The sequence below is a fragment of the Aythya fuligula genome, chromosome 3, assembly GCF_009819795.1.
Source record: "Aythya fuligula isolate bAytFul2 chromosome 3, bAytFul2.pri, whole genome shotgun sequence".
NCBI classification, from domain to species: Eukaryota; Metazoa; Chordata; class Aves; order Anseriformes; family Anatidae; genus Aythya; species Aythya fuligula.
Genome location: NC_045561.1, coordinates 83,162,465 through 83,187,437, shown reverse-complemented (window position 1 = coordinate 83,187,437; position 24,973 = coordinate 83,162,465). Strand labels below are relative to the sequence as shown.

General features: G+C 36.4%; 1 protein-coding gene across 3 annotated transcripts in view; it reads right to left on the bottom strand.

The window, feature by feature from the left end:
• PDE7B (phosphodiesterase 7B) overlaps positions 1-24,973 on the bottom strand; it is a 175,244-nt gene that overhangs the window by 111,006 nt on the left and 39,265 nt on the right. For all 3 annotated transcript variants that reach the window (XM_032184947.1, XM_032184948.1, XM_032184946.1), the window contains exon 2: positions 5,898-5,958. In XM_032184947.1, coding sequence (XP_032040838.1) covers positions 5,898-5,958 — 61 coding nt within the window. The remainder of the gene's footprint in view (positions 1-5,897; positions 5,959-24,973) is intronic.

Genomic DNA, 24,973 nt, shown 5'->3' with positions numbered 1-24,973 from the left:
TTCTCATCCTAATAAATTTCTAGTAGAGAGACTTTCCTTGGCAGTTACAGTACAAAATACAAGTGAAGAGCTCTTTGCATGGGCTTTTATGTTTACTTCTGAATTTATCTACATTAACAAGATACCAAAAAGAGACATTGTGTTTATCTTTCTGTACACATTCATACCATTGCTTTAGAGTGGAAAAAATGTCTTCCATTCATTCTGTGTTGAAAACTGCTCATGGAATAGGAACATATCTTTTTGTAGCAGACATCCTAAGCCTCCCCCCCCCAAACATAAAGTTCTGATTAATCCCAATAGGCAGCTTAACAACAAATAAAGATATCTTGCTAGTCAGAGAAGATTTGAGACCTTTTTCCCATAACATATTGTAATTTTACAATGATTAATTCATGTGCTTATTCTCAAGTCACTTGCATAGACAGCATACTTAGTCTGCATAAGGTCAAGTGCACGTGTAAGTCTTCGATGACTGGGATATAAATAGTTGGTGTATTTGGCTATTTAGAACACCATTGGTCATGAATGCCTATCAGTTTCAGCAGAAGTTTTGCATGTACAAGAGATATAGCGTCACATTTCACATTATGTCGGTGCGGACTACAGAAAGCTTTCAAAGCTGTAAACTTTGACCATTGCAGAACCATTTGATTAGCTGTCTCATTTCTTTTTCTCCCTCTATTTCAAGGTGAATCGACACATTAACTATTAAATATTTAATTTTTCCACTCAGTAATATGGTTACTCACCTGATTAGGTTTCTCAAAGCAAATATAAATAGATTTTTTTTTTTTTTTTCCCAGCAAAGGTGAGTTCAGTAGTTATGTAAGCTAGAGGCCAGCCAGCCAGAGCCTTGCCAGTACCCCTCAGTCCTGGCTTTCAACACAGTTGTTATTCCAGTAATGTCTCTCTCTTAAGCTGCAGCTGCCAACTCTGTTCAAATGTGTGGTGGTTTTCTGCTGTGGGCAAAGTGCCACTACCACTGAAGCTGGTTCCATGAAACTCATTTCATGGCCAAATGCTGATTTCTTTATCTGTAAGTCTCTTTAGACGCTTAATAGATACTTATACTTAATAACAGAAGTATACCAAAAAATGAGCTCTTTTTTTTTTTTTTTTTTTTTTACTAAGCAAGGAATCTGTCTACTTCTGCAAGGATTAATGCTACACCAAAAGGGAAACAAAACTCATCCACATTATTCCTGTCTGTATGGAATTAACAATAATGAAAAGAAAGCACCTCAACTTTTGCCGTGGGGCATCTGGTAGGTTTATGTGTTCATCTTAATAACTAGTTCCTTAAGGATGGCAATTCACATTTCCCCTGGAAAACCTGCTGTAGACAGCAGAGTTGACCAGCAAGAGACATGACCTCTTCAAAATCTACCCAGTGTTCCAGTAAGAAGCAAAGACCAGATTTGGTAGTGGGAGACTGTCCACCAGAGTAACATGCTCATTATGCTTTCATCCTCCATCCCACTTCCTTCATTGTAAGGGTGAACAAATTTGAACTGATGGGATGATGTAATTTTGTAAGTGTTATTATGAGTGCACCTGCCTACTTTCTATATAGCAAATATAAAGATAACTGTCTATCTTATATAAACTGGTATTTATTTATACACTGAAGTTTATCTTCCAGTTTGCAGACATTTACACAAAATGGAAATATGAGTAGTTAAAAAATAGATTACTAGGTTGGAGTGGTTAATATACTGTCATGTATCAGTGACAAACTGACTTTGACTGAGGTGACCACTATGCTTTGGAAGAGCCATGTGACCTACATTTTTTCTTCTGTATCATAATAGATGGATGTTTTGCAGGCAAGTATGGTAGCTGACCACCTCTGTAGGCTATAAATTCATAGGTCCAGGCAATTTGAAAATCATGTTTATCTCTCAGAAGTCTCAGACAATTTTTCCCAATGATTATTTCTGGGGTACATGCTTCTTGTCCTAAGTTTTCACACCACTCTAAAAGAAGTATAGCATTAGAGCAATAAAGGATAGAGTACAGCAGGACTAAGAGGAAAATGCAAAATTACCACAGACACTGTAATACAAGTTTCACATAGACACCACAATGTAAGTTTCACCATTGTAAAATATTTCAGAATGAGCATTGTCCTTCTGTACCAATCTTAGAGACTGACAAAGTTAAGTTGTCTTAACTTTGGATTCTTCCAAGCTAGTATGCAATTCTTCTCAGCAGAGTTAATTAGCTTAGGCATCCAACCAGCAATTTTCACAGCAAACTAACCCAATTATCTCTGCATGATACGTCATTGGGTCATGCCTGAGCCCAGAAAATGTTTGTCTACATATGGGAAAAATTTACTGCAGGTTGTGCCATTGAAAACAACAGTGGGCCCTCCAGGGAGAGGGATAGTTCCCTTCTGCCGTTCACAGTATGAATATCTGAACTAATAACCACATAGAGAATACCCTGTTATTTTCTTATTTATTTATTTATTTATTTATTTATTTGCCAATTACCATTAAAAAAAATTTAAAAAATCAAAATCATTACAAGTAACGGGCATGAGGAGCCCAGGGTTCTAACTTCTAGAATGCAGAATAAAGCAAAAGATTTTTGACATCCATTTCAGAATTATCTAGCAATTTTGTCACGGTAAAGCAACTTCACTAACTTGATAACCACTCCAATTTAAGCAGAATGGTACAGATTTTCTACCTTTCATTGGAAATGCTGATGAGTTACTGGAGGCTCTGGAGAGACTCAGAGCTTCCAGGGAAACTTTGACACCACAATTATACTGACAGTATGGTATTCTTCTCAACTGCCAAATGCCAAAACCCAGAAATCTGTGATAGTTTAGGATCTGATAGTTTAGGTCTTCAAAAGGCTAAGATGGGCCACTGACCAACTTTCTTCGGCAACAGTTACAAAAGTTGTTTTACTTTAACTACTACAACATGCAGAAGTATAAAGAAACTTGTATCATATGAAGTGTAAGGGGGAATACATAATATTCTTTAAACACTTGAGTTCATGTAATTACACTGATAACAAACATATCCAGGGTATAACATGCAGTCATTACGTATTATATCGTCAGGAAGTAGAAATTAAGAAGATCATTTAATTTATCTGTTCAAGTCATTTTTCACACTTGGATTATAAATATCCATCACTCCAATACTAAAAGACAAGACACTAAATTGATTATTTTGCTCTTAACCTCATGTGAAGCAATATCAATTCAGTCCATTGAAAAGTTACCTGCTTTCACTGTAGCCGTTGTAAGCATTTAGACATTTCTTTATTTACTATTTCTCAATTTACAGTGAGAAGATAGGAATAGAATAAGACTTTCACTGAAAACCTCTCTTCCTCAGCCTTTATGGAAAATGAACCTCACTCACATAACCCATATCAATCCATAATCTCAAGGAGTTTGGAATCATGCTAGCAAGCCTAGTGTTATTCCAAATATCTTTAAATTTGAAGCAAGCTCAGAAATACTAGTGTAAACCAGATATAAACCTTTTCTGACAAAAACATCTATTACCATTCTAGAATACTGCTTGATAATATACCGTTGCAAGTATGGACTGGTCTTGTGTCAAAGATCCCTGAAGAAATAGAGTCAGTGCTCCAGATTCCTGTCTTCCTTTTCGTACAAAATAATTATCCTCTTGCAGCTGCTGGGACTTGCCCTTCTAGATTTTTTTCAGTACTGTGCCAATGTTACAGTAAATGACAGCATGACGATTTCAGCACATTTCAAAGACCGTGCAGTCAACAAAGATACCCCTCTCTGAAGGCATGTTGTGCTTTGTTCATTAGTTATACCCACAGATGTTATAATGTCAGTTTTGCATTGATCAGTGACAAAATTTTTCTTTCATTCTCTTGGAAATTCAATTCCCCTGTAAAATCTGAAATTGGATACTGCATGACGCACTCAACACAAAGTCTGAGGTCTTTTACATTTTCTGGCTCATGCTCTTCCTCACAGAGTTGAGGAGAAGTATCAGCATGGGACCCCTCTGGCTTTGTGACACTACCAGAACCACACACATTTCTCTGGCAAATCAAGACAGTGAAGTTGGTTTCCAGCAGCTGCCCTCAGAGCAAATTTAGTTTTTACTTCCCATACCTCTTACAGAGCCAGTTGTCGGGTATTCCCTTGCTCTTAGAATAACCTCAGCTCTGTACATGATTTGGAATACCTTGGGATGAAATAGAATATCCTGTATTATATTGGATACTAAGGTCCTTAATTTATTAGACACTGATGCATAAAATTAGCAGGAGAAATACTTTAAAATACAAGAGATATCACCTCTGAGAAAGTCCCACTAGCTAGTCTGACTTTTGGTGTAACCCCTTAGAGTCATTTTACATTCCTAGCAGTTCCCCTATAGAGTACAGTATAACTTCTTATTCTTGCATATGTACGTACTAGATGACATAGATAAGAATATGTCTACTGGAAAAAAGATCATGTTCTCTTCACTCTTCCTAAAGAATAACTTGCACTAAGGACAAACTCCCCAGTTTCAGACCAAAATGTTATAAAAATGCCAAACCAAATAACAAACCAACTTGTGAAGACTTTCAGCTGTAGGCATTTTTTTTTTCTTCTTGATATCTCTTTTTTTTTTTTTTTTCTTTTTTTCTTTTTTTTTTTTTCTTTCTTCTAATGGTTAATAACATTTGCATGCATATAACTTCCTTAGAGCTACAGTATTATGCACTCAACAGTATTTTAGCTGTAGATTATAGTTGACATGATAAAGGATCAAAAGTGTATCTTTTCTGTCAGCTTGTGCCATTAAGAACCTCTAACCATGGATCACTGATGTAACAGATCATTATGGTCCATTGTGTCAGTTCATCTGTTGGGATCTGTGCACTACAGGCATGACAGATTTCCTCTGCAGCAATTATAGTCTATTGTGACAATAGGATTTAATGAATATAAACAACAAACCACATAATCTGTTATTACAGAACACAGCTATGCACCCAGATGGGAATTACGTTCCTAGGCATTGCCAGTTGCAGCTTTTGTAATTGTGACTATTTCAGTCATTGTGTTTTTAACTGTAATACTCTAATTTACCACATATATTTATCTCAGTCCTGGCAGGTGAAAGGTACTCAGAATTTAAAGTCTAATCCTGCAAATGTTCCATGATTTTATTTTTTTCTGAGTAAAAAATTATCTTTTATTTTTTTTAGACACTTGCTGCTGACTTTTGCTGTGATACTAATGGTGCTATTAATGTTTCAGTGCTACCATTGTAGATGGAACAAGCAAATACACTAAAATTGGTCACAGAAATTAATGAAGCATAGCAGAACATTCGTGTATTGTTTCCAAAGAATAGACACTTCTGCTCAATATTAATTTTTGCAAATGATGGGCAAAGTGCTACACCAGCGCAAATCTGTAAGATCACAATGATGCGAATTTTGCTGATTGATGCAGCTGAAGGCCTGACCTAGAGGCTTTTGATATATATTTGTGAAATTAATACTCTTTTTAAAAGCACATAAATGCTCCATTATATTAAAGCTGTGCAGTCTACAAAAGTTCACATTATCCCCAGGGTGATTTCAAAAATCTGGCTCTATTACAGAGATTTTCAGCTTTTTAATATGAGTTCTGGGCTTGAGTATATCAGAGGTCACAATTATAGTGTGGTATTGCTGTATTTTCATCTATGTAGATGGGCACTACTGGAATATATATATACTTTAAGTAACAGAAAATTGCCTGTAAGGAATAAATTAATGAGGACTACATGTGGATTAGCTATATAAATGCCGCAACACTTATCATGTACTTTTGAGGGAAAATCTCCAAGTAAACATATTTCCACACACTTCTTATTATCAAGAGGAGAAAAGACTCTTACCTAGCATGCGAACACATTTGGCATTCTGATCAGGACTATCAAATGAGATTTCTCCGCACCTCTGGAAAAAAAAAAAAAAAAAGATTTAGTTAATATATATTTAGTTAAATCCTCATCCTCTGATACATCTCTTTATGTTTGGCATTAGAAATGCTCAGAGACATGATGATAAAATGCAAAAATCAGAATAATTTCAAGTAGTCAAAGTTAGAGGAAAAATGGACATTGTTAATAGATAAAGATGGGTCAACTCTGTACGCTAGGGAATTCACCAGGTATTCACCAGGTACATATGGCTTAAACAACTGCCTCATCTCTGTTACTATTTGTTAGCATTGGTCCAAAATATGCAGGAGGCCCTCATTTACCACTGGTTGGTATTGCAGCCCCCTCCATACACTGATTTAGTTGTCACATGGCTGCACCCTAACCATGAGCTGTGAAATGATCCAGCTGAAAACAAAACAAAACAGAAATGTATCTTTTATTTTGGCTGGCTTTAAAAATGCAGTCATTTCCTAACCATGATTCAGAGCATCATTTTGTGAAGGACTGAAATGATAGAAAGGTAGAGGATGTGGCAATCTCTGGCATGGACAAGTGAAGAGAACAAGCAGATCAGGACAGTGAATCACCTGTATATCAGATCTGCCACTAACAGGGACAGGAGCATGAAGCCACAGCCTTTCAGTGTATAAACAGTTAAGTTTAGGATTCCACTCCATACTGTTGCTTTGACTATGGTTGGTCCAATGTCCACTCCACTGTCCATTCTTTAACCCCTCCTGTCAGAGACCATCTCTTCAGCCAAGCTGATTCAACAAATTTTATTTCCGTAGAATTAGCTTATTTTAAAAACACAGCTCTTAAAATTAAAGAAAACTGTCATTTTGCTGAATTTGAGCTCTCTGTAACACATGTGAGTAAAACCAATTTTTGTAAAGTGCAAATAATTTCTGATTCTATGCTAATGTGTTTTGTCATATTAATTAATATTAAAAAACAATATTCACAGGTGTAGATATATTTGATCAGGGCTGATGTTCTGTCCCGATACAAATCCAATGAAGGAACATCATTAGATTTAGGGTCAGAATACAAAACGTTTGGTTGTTTTCAAAGATGAGGCATCATTTGTGAGTCTTTTATGCAGACAGATATGTCAGTTTAGCTGCCAGCAGGAACATAATTGATGTGGCTCATGGATCCAGCTCCGATTAAAGTCAGCATACAGAACCCACTTAGTTCAGGAGTGGTTGCCTCAGGCTCTCCAAAAAAAGGTTCATTTTTTTATCAGTACACTCAAAGTTTGTGATAGGCTTAATATTAACCTCATATTCTACAGGTAAAAGCCTCATATAGGACAGCTTCATATTCTATAGATAAAAGTGGTCCATACTTGTTCATTTTCATTTATGCTTTTAGCACCTATAACCAAGTGGGAATAAAAGAACAGTGATGCAAGTTTGGGAAAATCACTGAGAAATATCCATTTCCATTTCTCTTCTTTTCTCTCTTGATTCCTACACAGTTTCTGTTTTTCTGCACTTATGCTTTTCTGTTTTATGTAAGACAAAATGGTTATTCCCATCCTTATTTATGTATTTATTTATTTATTTGTTTTTGGTTTAAAAAAGTGCCATTTACAGCAGATAATATTAAAGTAAAGTAAGTACAGGTAAGTAAAAAATAACAGGGATTCAAAGAAGTTGTAACTCAACAACAGCTTCATAGGTGAATAACACACTTGGAACTCGCTGTTTTTAAAATCACCTTCACCTCCCTCATACTGAAACAAATACAAACAAACAAACAAAGGCCCATCTCCTACGCACAGTCTCTCTATATATCAGTACATCTAAAAAGAGAAAACAGACATCTGTACTAGCCTTCACAGGTGGGAGAGCATACTACTGAAATATTAAAAAAAAGAAACAGTATCCAACATTTCAAAGTTACTTTTACAAATGCTCTTATACAGGCTCCTTCTCAGGCGACAAAGAAATTTGCTTTTTATTCTTCAGGGAAGAGTGTTAAGATATGCTCTTTTTTTTTTTTGTTTGTTTGTTTGTTTGTTTTTCTTTCTTTTTTTTTTTTTTTTCCACATTTCCCTGTGTTTTCTTCATGACCATCAGTATATTTTGACAAACATAGATTTAAGAAAGCACTTCAAAATTCACTGTCTTTCTCAGCCCAGAATTTAAGCCACTCTTTCAAAACTTGTGGTTATTTTTGATTTAGTCCCTCAGATGTATTGTATGTTCCAGACATATTTACATAAACATCACATTTCAGGCTGGTAAATGGTGTCTTACAATATCTAGCAATACTTATCAGTCTTAGTATTAGGAAACTGGGAAAACAGCTAATGTTCTACAGAGTCCACTAACATCCCACAGGATCTATTATAATGATGGATGAACTTTGAAAACTTTGCAAGTAGGATTCAGATAAGTGTATAAAAGTTCATAGGCTTATCTGAATTCCGTCAATCCCTGCAATCCACACAATTGACTGAAAATCATGCAAAAACAACTACATTAAGAGATTTTTACTCCTTTCCCTGCAGCTAGAAATATCACAAGAAAAAAATTCTGCAGCAATTTTATTTCTGATGCCAGTGAAAGCTCATAGGTGTGCATACATAGGATGAAAAATAAGCTGTTACTAAACTCCTCAAAGCATCTGAAAAAGGTTTGTTTGGATCTTGGGTGTGTAAAGTGGCACAGAATTGCAGTAGGAGCTCATTTTTGTTCATCTGAAAAATAGAGGTTTTGAGGCATTTTTGCTGTTACCAAATGTTTTCCATGAATGAGAGGGTAAGGACCGACTTCAGGATTTAATTTTCAGGATTAAACTGAGACTGTGTCACTGCTGTTACGAATTCCTGCCAGGGCTGGATAAGCTTCTTCCTGGCCCAGCTCACTTCCCTTTCTGGGTTGGGTTTGTTCCACCTGCTTGTATGCCGGGATGGTACTGAGAGACGAGGCTAAGAGTGTCTCCATTCCCTATCCATTTCCAAACTGGGACTAAAGCAGCGCTCATTCTCCTCTGTAAACTTCTAAGTTGTCTGCAGAGTCAGCAGTGGACCCACCAGAGCAAGAATAGGAATTTGACATTAGATGCTGGTTATTCTACTTTTTAAATTCATTCAGTCAGAAAGTAAAGGAAGAATAATTCTGGACATATCAGACCTATTGCATGCATGTAGATCACCATATATATCTGTTAGGGGAAGATGAGAGAAAAATATGACCTCCCTTCTAAAGTCTGGCCAAACAGCTCCTAGAACAACTTCTGCGATCCTGTGCTTCTGCAAAGCTACTGCTTGTAAGGCAGCAGTTTTGATACTCGTATCAATCAGGTCTGGAAGAAAGTATCGGTTTTCCTTACCCATTTTGGATAAGTAAGAGTATCAGTAGTGAGCTGTAAACATGAAATATATTATCCAGTTAGGAAGAGCATAAACTCAAACAGGACAGCAACCTCTGAACTTCATTTCTTGAAATGTATAATGCAGATGGATTCATAGACCTGACCTATAACTGAACAACATTCAAGTTGCAAGGTTTTTCTCTCTAAAATATGATAAATCATGTTCTTGGATCTAAATGATCTCAAAGTGTGGGAATTTTTAAATCTCAATGTGGACTTCATGGTTAGGACTGTTAAGCAGTGATGGGACTGGTCCTGTTATAAGTAGCCCTGGATGCTGGACTGCTGATTTTACAGGAGATTCCATGCTGTAAATAATACCACCAGCTTTCACTTCCCCTGAAGTACTATAACATATATTCTTGTGAGGGAGGATTTATTGCTGAAAATCAAAATACTGCTGTGTTTGGAAGCGATCAAATTATTTTTTTTTCTTAACAAAGAAATGGGTAAATACAAGTAAAATCAACCCCTCCAAATCTTCATTATAGTTTCATAGCTCTTGAATCACTGAATTCTGGACTAGAAGGTGGGTTGCTTTTTCCCCCCTTTCAGTTAATATTTTCAGTATAGTATTTTCAGTAACATGGATGAATTTCCACACAGAATTGCAGCCTCAAATTCATTATACATGTGAGAAAGTACTTATGTTTAGATAAGAAAATAAATTAATGGATTTTCTACTCTCAACTCCCTTTCCTGAGATAAGATACACACCCTGATGTAGAATCTGTTACATAAGCTGAAAAGCGGTAAACTGAAATGGTAAAAAGAGCAGCTTGGAGCTGCTAAAAACAGAGCTTAAAAAACAAAGAGAGAAAAATGAAATAGTTGCAGTCAGAGAACAGGGATGAAAGCACATGATATTCAGAAAAAAAAAAAAAAAAAAAAAAAAGAAATGAACTCAGTTCCTCTGATGAGATAAATTAGAAGGCTTGAAGCCAGCCTGCTTGGCTCTGATGGCCCAGTACCACCTGTTGGAAAAAGGAAATACCATGTTACACAGGCACAATCTTCTGTATTAAAAAACTGCTGGAGGAGGGATCTCTCAGGCAAGATGACCTCTTTACAGGACATTATGTGGACTACAAATGAATATAGGAAGTCTTCTGCGGGAGTTCTATGCCAAAGGAGTGTAAGCAAAACTGCAGAAAAGTAGGACACAACTGGTAGAAAAAAACGTTCACGCCAAGAGTGGATGGAAAATCTACCCTAGTCAGTTGTGCTAATGTAGCTATGTATCTCATATTACTTTTCCAGTATTATGTGATCATTCATAGGTTGGGTTTCCATTTCCAGCATGCCTGAGGTCACACCACCTGCATTTGAGTACTTGAGATATGTAGCAATAAAGAGTGTATATACCCAGACAGAGTATGCCCTGTATGCCCTTAGTTTTTTTTTATGCTGTGAAGAAAATGATTTCTAGCAAAGAAAAAAAAAAAAGTTTTTGAAGTCATTAAATTTAACTTCTATCTGTATGTTAAGTTAGTGCATTACACATTCTAAGCTGAGAGATGCAAATCAAGAAATTGAAATAAATAAACAGGCTCGACTATGACAAAATTCAGCAAGTAGAGGTCTGAAATGTTTGTCATTAGAATTGCAATAAGTGGCATGTTAATTTTCTACTTATTAAATGCATATAATTAACATTTAACTATTTTAGTAATTTTAGAGTGTATAGTGTTTTAAAAATGTAATAATTCTTTTTTGGCATGAAATTTGAATATGAAGAATTTTGACCTTTTTAAGCTACAGACAACCAAGTTTTGAAAAGCCAGCTTCATCAGTTAAAAGGTTATTCAAGTAGGAATGATGTTTATAGGTTTCTTTACTCTGTTCTGTTCATCATGTCCTGAATATGGTGTTCAATATAATAAAATTAGGTACTTTCTGCAATAATAAAATTAGGTACTTAATATACATCATCAGCCAAACATTTCAGTAATCAGTGGATAATCTTTTTGCAAGTGATAGGAATTACTATATCTCCAAATATGTGTTAATTAGACTTTGATTTTAAGTCCAATATTTTTCAAGAATTCATTTAGTTTCTTGTTTAAAAGTAATCTTAAATTAATATGGTTTGCTGTTACCAGTAGTGGAAGGAACTGTATTCTGCATAACAACATTTTTTGGTAAAAGAGCTTTTTCTTCCTTCTCAGAGTACTACATATAATTTATGAAATCAGAATTAAAAGATATACTCACAAACACATCTGATTAAAAAAATATTAAGGCAAAGCAAAGAGCTTCTGTGCTTATATCAAAAACTGGAAGATCTCAGAGGAAAAAAACACCACAGTGCTACTTTTATACATATTTCTGTTTTTCTATTGCATTCCTTTCCCCATCACCTTTAAAAAGTACTTGAATAAAGTTCTCTAGTATCTAAAAGCATCATTCTAATTACTTAATGATTTATAGATATAAAGTCTGCTAGTGTGAAATGCAGCAATGCTTCAAAAGTTTTAGCAATATTTTAGAAAAACAACTGGTTGCTGAAAATTAAGGGCAATATTTCATTAGGAGTCAGTCCTCATGACCTTCAGCTTCAGGCTTCCTGAAAGTACATTTAAGGTGGATTCATCCTGAGTGCTGATGCAATATCAGGGTGTAGGAACAGTAGGAATTCCAACGACTTGTTAAGCTTGTGGTATTTCCAATGTCCCCTCTCTGACAGGAGCAAAAGAAAGTACAGGACCTATTACAGCAGGCTGACATGAGTTTTCTGCCCTGCCTGCAGACTTTCCTCAGTCACCTCCCCTCAGATGAAAGCCTTGTGACAATCTCTGGTAGAGATTAAAACTAATGTTTAAGTAAAACCAATAAATTCCTTTCCAATACTCTGCATGTTCTTGAGATATACTTACACACCAAATACTTCTGAATTTTGCTGTAACCTTAGCTATTACATATGCTGGTCTTAGCGGAGGCAATGAAGTAATTGCTTTTACTTCACAGCTACTTTTCTCTACATCACACATTATTTTAAATTTAACAGGTCCACATTTTGTCGTTTTTCTCTGGAGTGAATGGTTGCAAAAAGCTCACTCTGTTCATCTGACCTTGAATTTCCATCCCTGAGTTCTTCAAGAACTTTAGTTAGTCTTTCGTACGTGAAAATATGCGTATAATGAACACAATTTGAAAATTTTATATATAAATATTTCCAGCGGAAGTGAACAACACTAGAATATTTTAGCCAATGAAATTATCCAAGACTGATAAAAAAAGAACCTGTAATTTTTTGCATATTACCTCCTTGAGGCTTATTAACAGTTCCCATAATGATTATAGATCACATCTTATATTTACCTAAACATGTAGACCTGCATTTAGCAAGTTAATTGTTGCACTAAATTGGGCTGAAAAAAAAGAATGCTTATCTTGAACTGGTATATACTGCATGTATGCCCACCCATTTATAAATATGGCACAATCACAGCATACTGACAACTGTCTTTCAAATACTATTAGCAGCCAGAATACTACATTTGCTTCTCTACACGTTACCACCAGTATTATATAGCAGTTTTACCATATTTCATGGGTAAAGTTCTAGCTTCCCTATTTTGTATCAGAATTGAGGCATACTTAAACTGAAAATTCAGGACCTTTTAACATCTGGATGAATTTCTGCAGAGTAAAATGACTATGCCTGGGCAATCTTGTTTTGAGAGTTTTTCCCCTTACAAGTTTTCCCAGTGAAAGACGAGGTTTCACTCACTTCCCTCCAGGAAGTGAAAACACATTGCTCAAATAACCTTTCAACACTGTCAGTGTCAATACCCAGCAGCACCTTGGCAATACATTTTATTCTGGAATTTACCGTGATGCAGACCCTCAGCGAGTGCAAACAGAAGACACACACACACACAAAAAAAGTAATTACAAAAACCAAGTAATTAGAAGTGAAGAGAAGTAGTTATAACTAAATTGAGCAATAATTTCCAACCAACCACTATTGCCAATAGTCAGCAACTTGTTTGTGGGCTAAATAGCCTGAAGCAAACCTTTAGGCAGTTCATTTTCTCACAAACCTGTCATTTACTATGGTTCGGAATGGTTTGAAATGGATTAATGTTGCTGGAAAATTGGTACAATGGTTTAACTGCTTTGTTTTCTTCTTCAGTTCAGGAAAAAAACGTTTAACAATGTGTGACTTCATTAGGGAGGCGTCAGTAGCCCTGACCCCCCTGAGAATCTGTCAGTGTTTCAATATGGCATCCCTGTTTTTTAAGTTTTTATAACATGGGCATTGTGAGCCAAATCTAGAATTATTAAGCAATAACAATGTTGGATTTTAATGAGCAGTAAGACATAGTTGAGTGTGCATTAACAGGCAAAGCATAACTTGTAGGCCTGTTCTGAGGGGTACTATCATCCAAGAAATGTTAAAGAGCAGACTAGATTTTGCCCTCGTGGGATGATTTTATATTATTGTTCATTTTCAAGCTTATATTTTAAAGAATGTAAAACATCTGTAGATTACGTAATGGATCCTCCCACCATGAAAACAGTTCTAAGTGGGAGGAAAGATGGGGTGGAAAATACCGATACTAGGGAAAAGGCAAATTCGTTGTCTCTATTTATTGTTGCTCTGATGTGAAACATCAAAGTTCTCTGTACCTAAACATTTTCTGGACCACAAAATTATCTTTCCTCCTCCTAGGAGCTGCAGAGCTAAGCTGTTCTCCTATCTGTTTTCTATGGTCACTGCCATTTAACTTTCACTTTCTATTGAAATACGTAATGGGAAGAAAATATAGAGTTAATTTCTGAGAATTTAGGTCTCCACTTCAACATATGTATTTCTCATATTTTTTCCACTGATGTACTGGATCAAAGGAAGGGTCAAAGCCTCAGAAGTACTGACTGACATACTGCTCTTTCCAAGAAACAAATAACTGTGTGAAGATTCTCGTCAGACTGTTAAATAAATCAAATACATCTCCAAAACATGTATGTTGAAAGTCTAGTGAAGCAGCCACCTGGAGGACTGAAAACAGAGCACTTATAAGGAGAAGATAGGAAACTGCTTCACTGATAGCCTCACTTGTGTACCACACTGTATTTACCTGAAGTAGTAGGGTTGCATGGGTATCTATGCAAAATTTATTGTCTTATTGAAAATGAAATTTCTGCTTTCTTTTCTCTCTCTCCTTGCTCTTTCCCTGTGACAGCTTTGTGTTTGATGCCTGCCATCTGTGAGAGACTTTGCAAGTAAAACTTGTCCAAGCAAACTTCTTTCTGCAATACCATTTCATCATGCAATGCAACCCCAAACATGAATACAGTCTGGGCAATGAGTGGATTGAGAACAGCCCTGAGGAGAAGGACTTGGGTGTACTGGTGGACAAAAAAAATGAACATGAGCTGACAATGTGTACTTGCAGCCCAGAAGGCCAACCTTATCCTAGGCTGCATCAAACGAAGCGTGGCCAGCAGGCTGAGGGAGGTGATTCTCCCCCTCTATTCCTCTCTTGTGAGACACAAACAGGAGTACTGTATTCAGCTCTGGGACCCCCAGCAAAAGAAAGACATTGACATATTAGAGAAGGTCTAGCGTAGGGCCATGAAGATGATCAGAGGTCTGGAGCACCTCTCCTATGAAGACAGACTGAGGCAATTGGGGGTGTCCAGCCTGGAGAAGAGAAGGCTCCAGGGAGACCTTCTAGCAGCCTTCAAGTATTTAAATGGGGCCTACAGGAAAGCTGCAGAGGGGATCTTTATCAGGGAGTAGGGATATTGGTTTTAAACTAAAAGAGGGTAGATATAGACTAGGTATTAGGAAGAAATTCTTTGCTTCGAGGGTGGTGCGGCACTGGCACAGGTTGCCCAGAGAAGCTGTGGATGCCCCATCCCTGGAGGTGTTGAACATCAGACTGGGTGGAGCTTTGAGCAACCTGGTCTAGTAGGATATGTCTCTGTCCATGACAGGGGACTTAGAACTAGATGATATTTAAGTTGCCTATCAACCACAAACATTCTGTGATACTATACATGTAATTCTGTCATTCTGTGACGTCCAAAGGAAACCCAGGCCCAGCTGCTGTGCAAAAGAGATGCAACCAAATAACGGCCTTGGTCCTTGTCTTATTAGTTGTATAGATGATATCAACATGTCACAGCACAAAATCCTCACTTCAGACAGTATCTCCTGAGTTTAACACCAACCACTTACACCTGTACTCCCATATTTCATTTCGCTCATCCTTCTGAAGATGTTTGAGCTCTTTTGCTTCATACACTATTTTAAACTCTTTTGCCACTATAAGTAGTGAAAACATTTTATACAACTGCATATTAACTATCTTTAATTGTTCTGTACCAATAGTGTAACTAAAAATTTTGTGGGCATCTGTTCAGCATGTGACCAAACACATACTGTAAAAATGAGCCTCTATGGTGGCATTTTAGCCTGTCAACACATCCTTCTACAGTCAAAACAATCTATTAGAAGGACTCATATAACTAAGTAACCTCAGCACTGCAAAAATGACCTTTAGAACTTCTAGTACACTCAGTGTACAGCTAATCTTTGCATGCAGAACATATGGAGCTAAAAAACAGCTTGTGCTATTTTGACAAGAAAAATTTGTATTTCAAAATTGTCATATTAGACAATGTCGTATTAGGGAAGAGCATCTTCTGCATGAAAAGAAACTGCATTGCTGCAAACATATTTTCAACAACTTTCAAAGTGCAATTTATAACATATCTAGAGTAATACAAAAGCCATTATTATCAGAAAACATTTAGATACTTTTGCGATATGCATTATGAAGATATTTCCAGATACATGGAAATTCATGGTTTTTTTTGGACATATTAGTCAGAGTTTCCAAGGTTTCAGTCTTTCAGAGAAATGCTAAAAAGACAAAATTTCTCTCTGAAAATAATTCTCAGAAGCACAAATTTTCTTTTAGAGTAGTTTTTCTTCCTCTTCTCTCTCTCTCTCCCCCCTTTCTTTTTCTATTTAATGTGTGAAAGCATCACTTCAAAACAGGTTTATTTTTACAAGTGCTGCACAAAGCTTCTCTTTTCTCTTGCTTCTCAACAAATGCTGGTTATAACCTCTTTTACCTAATGCCTATCCTTTAGCTGGCAAAAGGAAAGGACTAAGCTCGTGATAATGTTTCTTGGAATTTCATGGGAATAATCTTATGTTGTTTTTTGGCCATGTTGTGCTCATATCTTTCACTCAAAGCAGCCAATGCCAACATGGTGAACATTTTACTTGTGCAGTTTCTATCATATATCCCCCACTAGTCTGTACCAAGCTAGTCAACATCTTTGATTTTCAGTGTTAACCAATTTGGTTCTGACTAATATGCATGGCATCATTTCTATTTAGTGTCTTTTACCAGCCTTATCACCATAAGTCTGAATTTATTGCAGTAGGAGTATTAAGTAATTTGACTAATATCTACCATATTTAGCTTGTTCTTTATCTGGTCCCTCAAGGGTAAAACTGTGTGTGTTATGTGGTGTTTTCTTGTCAAAGGATTTTATTTTTGGATGTGTTTGTTTTTGTTGTGTACTATTTAAGTGTGACTGTTATTATGTATTTATATTAAAGAAGGTGGGATTGAAAAACAATTCCCAAGAACAATTGTTTTTCAAGTTTTTTCTTGATTTTCCAATTTTTACATGATAGGCTTCAAGAAAATATTTCCCCCTCATATATTTTTTTAACAAATGCTAAGATATTGAATGTCCTGCCTAGTTATTTCTCTAAATTAATTAAGATGTGCATTCTGTAAAACTCCTGAACAATATCTGTATCATATTTAAAACTATCCTTTTGAATCTCACTTGAGGAAAATGATCTAAGATTTTTAAATTCATAAAGAAAGAGAAATGGAGAATCCTAGAGATTGATTCAGCCCACCTGATTACAGAGAAAGACTAGATGCCTAACTTTTAATCAATTATAATTAGAAGGATTTAGCTGACTCCGTGGGCATTAACAACTGTTGTACATTTGGACCCTAAAATCAGTGTTAATCCTGAATGACAGAAGCTGGATTTGCACAACAGATGAAAAGTTCTCCCAGTTGCCATAAGACAGCAACAGGACTGGCAGATAAGAAGAAATGTTACAGGAACTTTGAATGCTGTCACCATGGGATATCTAGAAGGTTGGGTCATAGAGGTACTTGTCATAGTGGACAAGGCCAGCATGGCTTTTTTTAACAACTCTGGATTCATAGCATTTTTGTGAAGGAATTAAAAATATGTCTTTAATACTCCTCTGGTTGTAGCTACTAGGACTATTGGACTGCTTTGGAGGAGTATAATGTGAATTGTGCAGTACAGCTGTGAGGATCACAAACTAAAGGCAAACTAAAGCAAAATACATTTTTTTTTTTTTTCACAGTAAACAGACTATCTTTTCTGAAGTTACAGTTAAATCCTGTTATTTTCTCACACAATGATAAAACAGTAGGGAAAATAATGCTTCCAGTTTTCATATTTTACTTTGTTACACACTTTTGTGTTTAACATGTAATGATTATAATGAAGTAGAAAAGACAGCTAAAACCTGTAGGGGGTAAAGACTGCTGAGTGAATTCTACTTTGTGAGGTGCAGTGGTACATTTAAAAATTGTCAAGTGCAGTGATGAAGAGAAAGGAGCAGAAGCACTTTTCACATCAGAATCTGAAAGCACCTCTTAGTAAAAGTTCTCTTTTTAAAACATTAATACACTATTATGTATCTGTAGTGTTTACATATGACACTTGTCATTTTTAACAAATGAGTCACGATTTCCCATATATTGCAATGTATCTGAGCCACGTGAATCTGATAAAACTGCACATATTGCAAGTGGTACATCTATCTCATTTGAGGAAGAAAGATCACGCACAATGAAGTGTTTTACAGTAGCAATTAGAAACTTTGTTTAAATGATTTTCCTAGCATTTACAAAATTCTTTTGAAATAGAATTTACATAATACATAAATGATAAGGTCATATCTAATTATCTTGGCTGACTATTTTACTGAAAGGTACTATTCATTTTATGCCACATGATGCTGATTAATAACTAAGGTGAAAATTCTATTCAGTGCAAACAATCTTTGCAGTGAAAATGTGTTTGGTCCCAATTAAAAGAGGTTTTGAAGTACCTCCTGTTTATGTGAAAACACAGGAAATTTGCATTTGGATCTAAACTCTTGTGGTTCAGACACATCTGTATTATGCATGCAGATGCATTTCTATTATCTGAATGCTGGCCATACAATGCTAACCTGCTGAATAATGTGACTGCGGCAAGTCTCATGATGAAACTGATACAAAAAGCATAACAAGTTTTAACAGTTTTCTGCATGTGGCAAACATTCGTTGTGTTTGTGAATTTAATTTTTATTTCTTAGTTCTTTTAATTTTTATGTTAATTTTTTTTTGCAACATTATTTAACTTCACCCTTGAGGCAGGCAAAGATTTACATTTAGATACTCTACAGATGGGAAATGGAGGAAAGGACTGATTACACAAACTTTCTAAAGGTCACCAACCTACTGGAAGAAGAGGGAGTAACATTCCAGTTGCCTCTAATTCTGTGTACCATTTCCTACATTAACATTATGACTACATTTATCTTGTTGAGTAATGGATGAGTAAATACAGGAACTAATCATGCAAACTGATGAGCAGTTTCACCTGAGTCAACTGAGCAATTTGGGCCAGAAAAATCATCTTTGAGGGGAGATATTTTGAAAATGTTTCACATTAGATCAGAAACACTGTGAAGATTTTATTTCTATAAGGCACCTTTTTGACGTAAGACTACAGTTACTAAATCAGCCCTATGCTTGTTGACGATCTAGTTTTTCCTTTTGAACCTGTATGTAAGTAAATTCAACACATATATGTAAAGTATTGATGAGTGTATGAGAGGGTCTGTTTGTCTCCAGTCTGTGAAGAGTATAAACATCCTGGCTGGAACAACAGGGATACTTTAGCTAAAGTTGGATCACTCCCTGCTTCTCCCTCCACATCTGAAAGCCACTGGCTGAATCCCTGGAGTATCAGCCAGCATAACACATTGGCAGCAACAGGAACTGTGATACATTTAAAGAATAGAGTGAGCATTGCCAGCTCTGCTTATCAGTTCATCTGTTCTGTGTTTAATATTGACATGTTCATCTTACATGAAGCTAAGTGGACTTCTAGATAAGTATGGATGAATATAGAGATGGAATTTGCTTTCTCAGTACTTCCATTCAAGGGGAAACATAGAAGTGTTTCACCCCATTGAAATATCTGTTTCAGACGTGGTATAAAAATAATAAACAAAAGAGATTCTAATTTTAAAATCAATCACCAAAAAGGCAAACAACAAATTGTTAAGTTAAAAAAGTCTCTAAGTAAGACTAAGTAATCCAAGAAAAGGACAACAGAGTTATTGTGTGGGTTTTCAAATATATATATATTTTAATTCAGTGTGGTATTTCACCAATGAGAGCGCCCTTCCTCAGCACATTGGGAAACATCCATTGCAATATTAGATTCTGTAAATGGAAAATTTGTTTGCCAGAAATCTAACTCCTGTAACATAAGAAGTTGGCTCTTTGAGTAGCTGTGTTTCCAGGCATCGTTAAATTAATCTAGATGACAGACAGCCTTCTTTGGCTATGGGGAGTCATGCTGTATCTGAACTAGGATGTCTACTGACACTGGGCTAGTGTTGCTTAGAAATTCCAACTTCCACAACCAGTAATTGCCAAAGGGACTGATGTGGAAAACAGTCTGCATCCCTGACATGCAGACTGGTCAGCATCATCAGCGCTGATCCCAAGAGCAGAAAGGTGGCTTTCCACACAACCCCTAACTCCTAAACCATCATAACTACTGTCTTCTGCTGTTTTAACCACAGGCAAGTTAAATAACAGGTTAATTAACATCGCTGAATGTCCATCAAAAATCAAAATCATCACTCATTGGTGGAATTCTCAACATTACTGTGATGAAATAGCCCCTCATTTAAGACTGTTCACCTCTACTGAGCATTAGATGTTTAATGAGTAATAAAGTGCTCTGTCAGTGCTCACTAAAGGCAGCATCTTAAAATATGACATAAGCCAGACTAGTTAGTATTTTGAGATGCATTTTTTTTCCAACCACTATACTTCTTTAGGAGGGAAACCTCTGCCTTAAACTCACTTTTTTTTCTCAACATTGTGATCCAACATTGCTAGACTCAATGTTTATTTTTATCTGGAGGCAATATAGAAAGGATTAAAAAAAGCCTATTGTAATAATACAGAAGCCTGGAAAAGATTAAAATTGTATCTCTCCCGTGGAAAGGATGTTAATCCAGTTTCAAAAAGTGTTTAGGCTGTGATATCTTTGGAAGTCCACGGATGTCACCTTACAATGGTGTGATAAATATGAGGGTTCTGACTTGAATCAAACAAAGCTTAAATTCAATGTCATCCTGCTTATCCTTCACACGTTATATCATACTAAAGCAGGGCATTTCAAAAGAGTAAATCACTAAAACCCCAATGGAAAATCAAGGATGGAGAATTTCCTGTCCTTTGATATATAAAATCAGAAATGCTGATGTTTTCTTTCAACTTACTTTTATTGGTTTTGCATAATACTTGAAACAATACATAAAATAAATATTTTACAATTTTGTTCCTGAATGTTTCCACAAAACAAACACAAAATACCACAACCTTGTCTACTCTGTTGACCTTCACCACAAGTGGCCAGGACGTGGATGTCTCCACCCACCAGATAGCTACATAAAGGATTAATATGGTATTTTTAAAGGTAAAATCAGGAGTGTGCAAGGACTACTTGTGAAATACCCATGAGAGAGATAATGGGGAATGTATGTTGTTAGGAATTGAAGTTCTCCAACTATCTTTACCAAAACCAGGACAGTGCAAATTCATGGCTTCTTTTTTTTTTTTTTTTTTCCTTCTTTTTTAAAGGAGAGCAGTTATTAAAAAGTTCTCAACCCTCTGTAGCTAGACCAGCCAAGATACAGCAGTCCAAAAGTATCCCTCTGAAGTTTTTCCTAACTGTCTACAAAAATGTAGTACAACCATACTTTTGAATCCTGGCTACCTGTATCTCACATCTGACACCTGGGGGACTTGAGAACAAAGAGCTGTCACTTGGCAAAAGGAAATGAACTGTCTTACCGCACCTCCTGCAGAGAAAACTAACAAAGAACACCAATAAGCTTTGTATCAAAACACTGATATTTCAAAGGCTGCCAGAAAAACAGTTTTACTCCCAGTGAAGAGGGGGTCAGCAAATCTTAGAAGAAACATTGCCCATCAACCATTTCATACTAATGGACTATGAAACATTCTGAAATACTGGGAGACTGCTTCTATCCACAAGCCTGGCAAGAAAGCCAAGTTCCCCATTCGCAACGTGAGGTTTGTGTGTTTAATTACCTCACTGAGATGTTGTGAGGCCCACCTACATAATGTTTGCAAAGTAATGTTTGTTGAGCACTGTATGGCACATGCCAGTAGGAAGGGAGCCAGGCACAGAAGCGGAGACTGAACAGGAGATCAAACTCTGGGTTCCTACCTTGTTATTCACTCTGGCAGCTTTTGCACTGTGGCTGCAGACATTTAGAGAGCTCAGCCTTGCAATGAATTAAGTCATTTCTCAGTATAAACTGTGTTGAGGGCCCCTGTGTAGACTACCTTTTACAGATGGCTTACAAGTTGCTGCTGTTTTGTATTGCATATTACTTCCTGGCATAGATACTGCATTCATACACACAGGCAGTGGCATGGATTTTCAGCTCAGTGCTGTCTCTGGACAGTTTAAGCTCCCAAGGAGACTGCTTAGGAAACGTGTGTGAAAACGTTAAGGGAAATAACACTCATCTGAATTGTAGCAATCCTTACCAGTGACTATTACAGTGATACTTGTACATGTGTGTGGAGGAATTCACTGTGTGCTCACAGAAAGCAGGGAGAGCCAGAGTATCTAGCATGAATAGTGGCTGTTCACCAGGGCACAATATTGCTACTGTTACAGACAGCTGGGAGGAAGTCTTAGAGGAGCATCACGGTCCACTGACCGCACACTTCTGTCTGACAGCTTTGAGAGATACCAGCAAGAAAAATCTATGCCCATTAAGCAGCAGAAAACCCTGCTCCTCCCTGGGGAACAGTGAAAGGTGGGAGACAAAAATTGGTTACTTTAATCATTCCCTGCAGAAAAGAGAAAAAGAATACTATTTAAATCTCCATTTTACCTTCTCTACATTAGCTCAAATGTATTAAAAGTGTTGGAATTGCAGAAAGCTGGTCTCTGGCTTTTGAATCCTGAGAGCCTAAGTAGGTACATAGTTATAATCCCAGCATATCTCCCATTTAGACTATTTGGCTCTCTCAGTCTTAGAATAAGCTAGCCTGTTGCTGCCATTGCCACTTGTAAACAGGAAGCACTGAGCACTTGTGCAGCACAGGAACATGAGACTGGTCCAAATCTGATCTGAATGTATGCAATCCATAAGGTTTGAACTCTCCTCTATCATTTCATTAATACTCAAGTAAGGCAGCCTTCTCTGTTATTTCTTGTTACCCATGCTATAATGATATGACTTCTATGCTTTAAAACCAGTGAGCATGGCTGGATGACTCTACAGGAGGTGGCTGATTCCTATTTTTAAATCCTCTGCACAATTTCCGTTGGCAGAGACTCATGCAAGCCAAAGTGGTTTTAGCTGGTCAGAGAGTGGTACCTCATAGCCAACTTTCAAGGTGGAATACAGGGTAGAATTACACTGTGAGTTACAGCAAGGGCCAACAGGGAGAAGCCTCCCTGCATTGCCAGGTGCTGCAAAGGAGAAGGATTTATGACTCCTTCATGAGTTTAGGAAGGAGTCAGCTGTAGATGGTAGCTAAAATGGCACCAAAGAGAGGCTAAATTCACACTGGATTTATCATCCCTTAATTAACAGAATTGCACCAGTATCACGTTAGTTTGATTTTCTGTGAATAGAGTTAATAACAATTGATGCAAACTCTGAAAAACACTTCTTTTACCCAGCTCCCTTTCTCTTTAATTGATCTTATAGTGTTAAACAACTCAACTTCTACTCTTCAAAAACATCAAGGATGCCTGAATACTAATTCTTACTGACTATAGATATCACAGTTTTTAAATTTAAGAGGGGGGACTGTTCATGAGAAATTCTGTGCAATTACTGAAATCTGTAAAGATACCTACATTAGTATGTTATATTTACAGTTAGAACAAGCTGTCCCTAGTGAAGGTGTAGATATGAATGTGATAGAATGAACATGATGTGAGAAGTCACAAAAAGTTTTAAAGCATGAAAAAAAGCTTGTTCCTAGAAAACAAAAATTGTGAAAAATTAACAGATGCCCAGAATTTCTATTGTCAAAACTGAATTTTGTTTTAAAAATAAGAAAAAATGTTATGAATAATAATATATTTAGCATAAAGGAAGCACTGAAAAAAGTAGTTGCAATGAAAAAAGTAGTTGCAAAAATCTTATGAATAACAATCCAACTAATATCAGAAATGGATCTGAAATTAAATTGATATTTGTTGATGTCTTTCTCATTTAGAGAAAAATTGAATTTTTGAAAATAGAAACTTCAATATTCTTAAATTGTATATAACAAAGAAGAGCTGCATGGTTCAGAAATAGTATACCATGACAATGATTTGCTATTAATGAAAATATAATAGCAGAGAAAGATTACCTGCCTACAGGTGCTGTCCCTTGAGGTATGTTCTCTATAAATACATTCATGTAACCGTTGTTCATATATACAAATAATTCACTATATCCATAGAGAAAGCTGCAGTTAATTTGCTTCATAGGTAAAATTTTCACTGGTGGAGAATACAATCCATGTTCTCGATTAACCACCATTTAGTGGAAGGAAGTGCTTGGCATCTCAGGCTGAATAAAATCTGAAGGTTTACTGTTCAAAGGCAGCATGATGTCTGGAGAACTCAGAAATGTCATGAAAACCAGTGAAGGTGTGACTATTGCTCCAGACAGCAGCTTTGCACATCTCAGAATTGAGGACATTGACCAGCAAAGGTCACTGTTTAAGCTCTGGCATTTCACCAGAGTAGTTTAAGAGTAGACTTCATGCAGACTTAGCCAAGAAGACACTTCCTACTAATATCTTACAGATTCCAGTTGGAGGCAAACCTAAGAGCTTTTCCTGTAAGCTTTGCCTTTTTAAAAAAGGAAAACTGACCTAATGTCCAGCATGTATTTGGCAACACAACATGAGAGTAGTTTCAGGTTGAAATCCTCAATGAGATGGAGTTTTGATAATATATTTATGGAGAAAAAGAAGGTGATACAGGAGAATAACAAGAAAGAATGCTGAAAAAAAAATATGTGTGCAGTTTACAGTCAGGTATTCTGCAAGCACATGCCGAACAAGACTAAATTATTATTCTTTTCTTTGGTTAAGCAGAAGATGGGACCAAAACTCTGTGAAGTATCATCAATGTTGAAGAAAGTGAATGACACAGGCTGATACTGATTATATTGCTAATTCCTACATACATTCATAATTGATTTAGAATTAGAGGCTTATGTCTTGTAGACTGAGATGTGCAAATTTATTGAGAAGACTGAATCACAA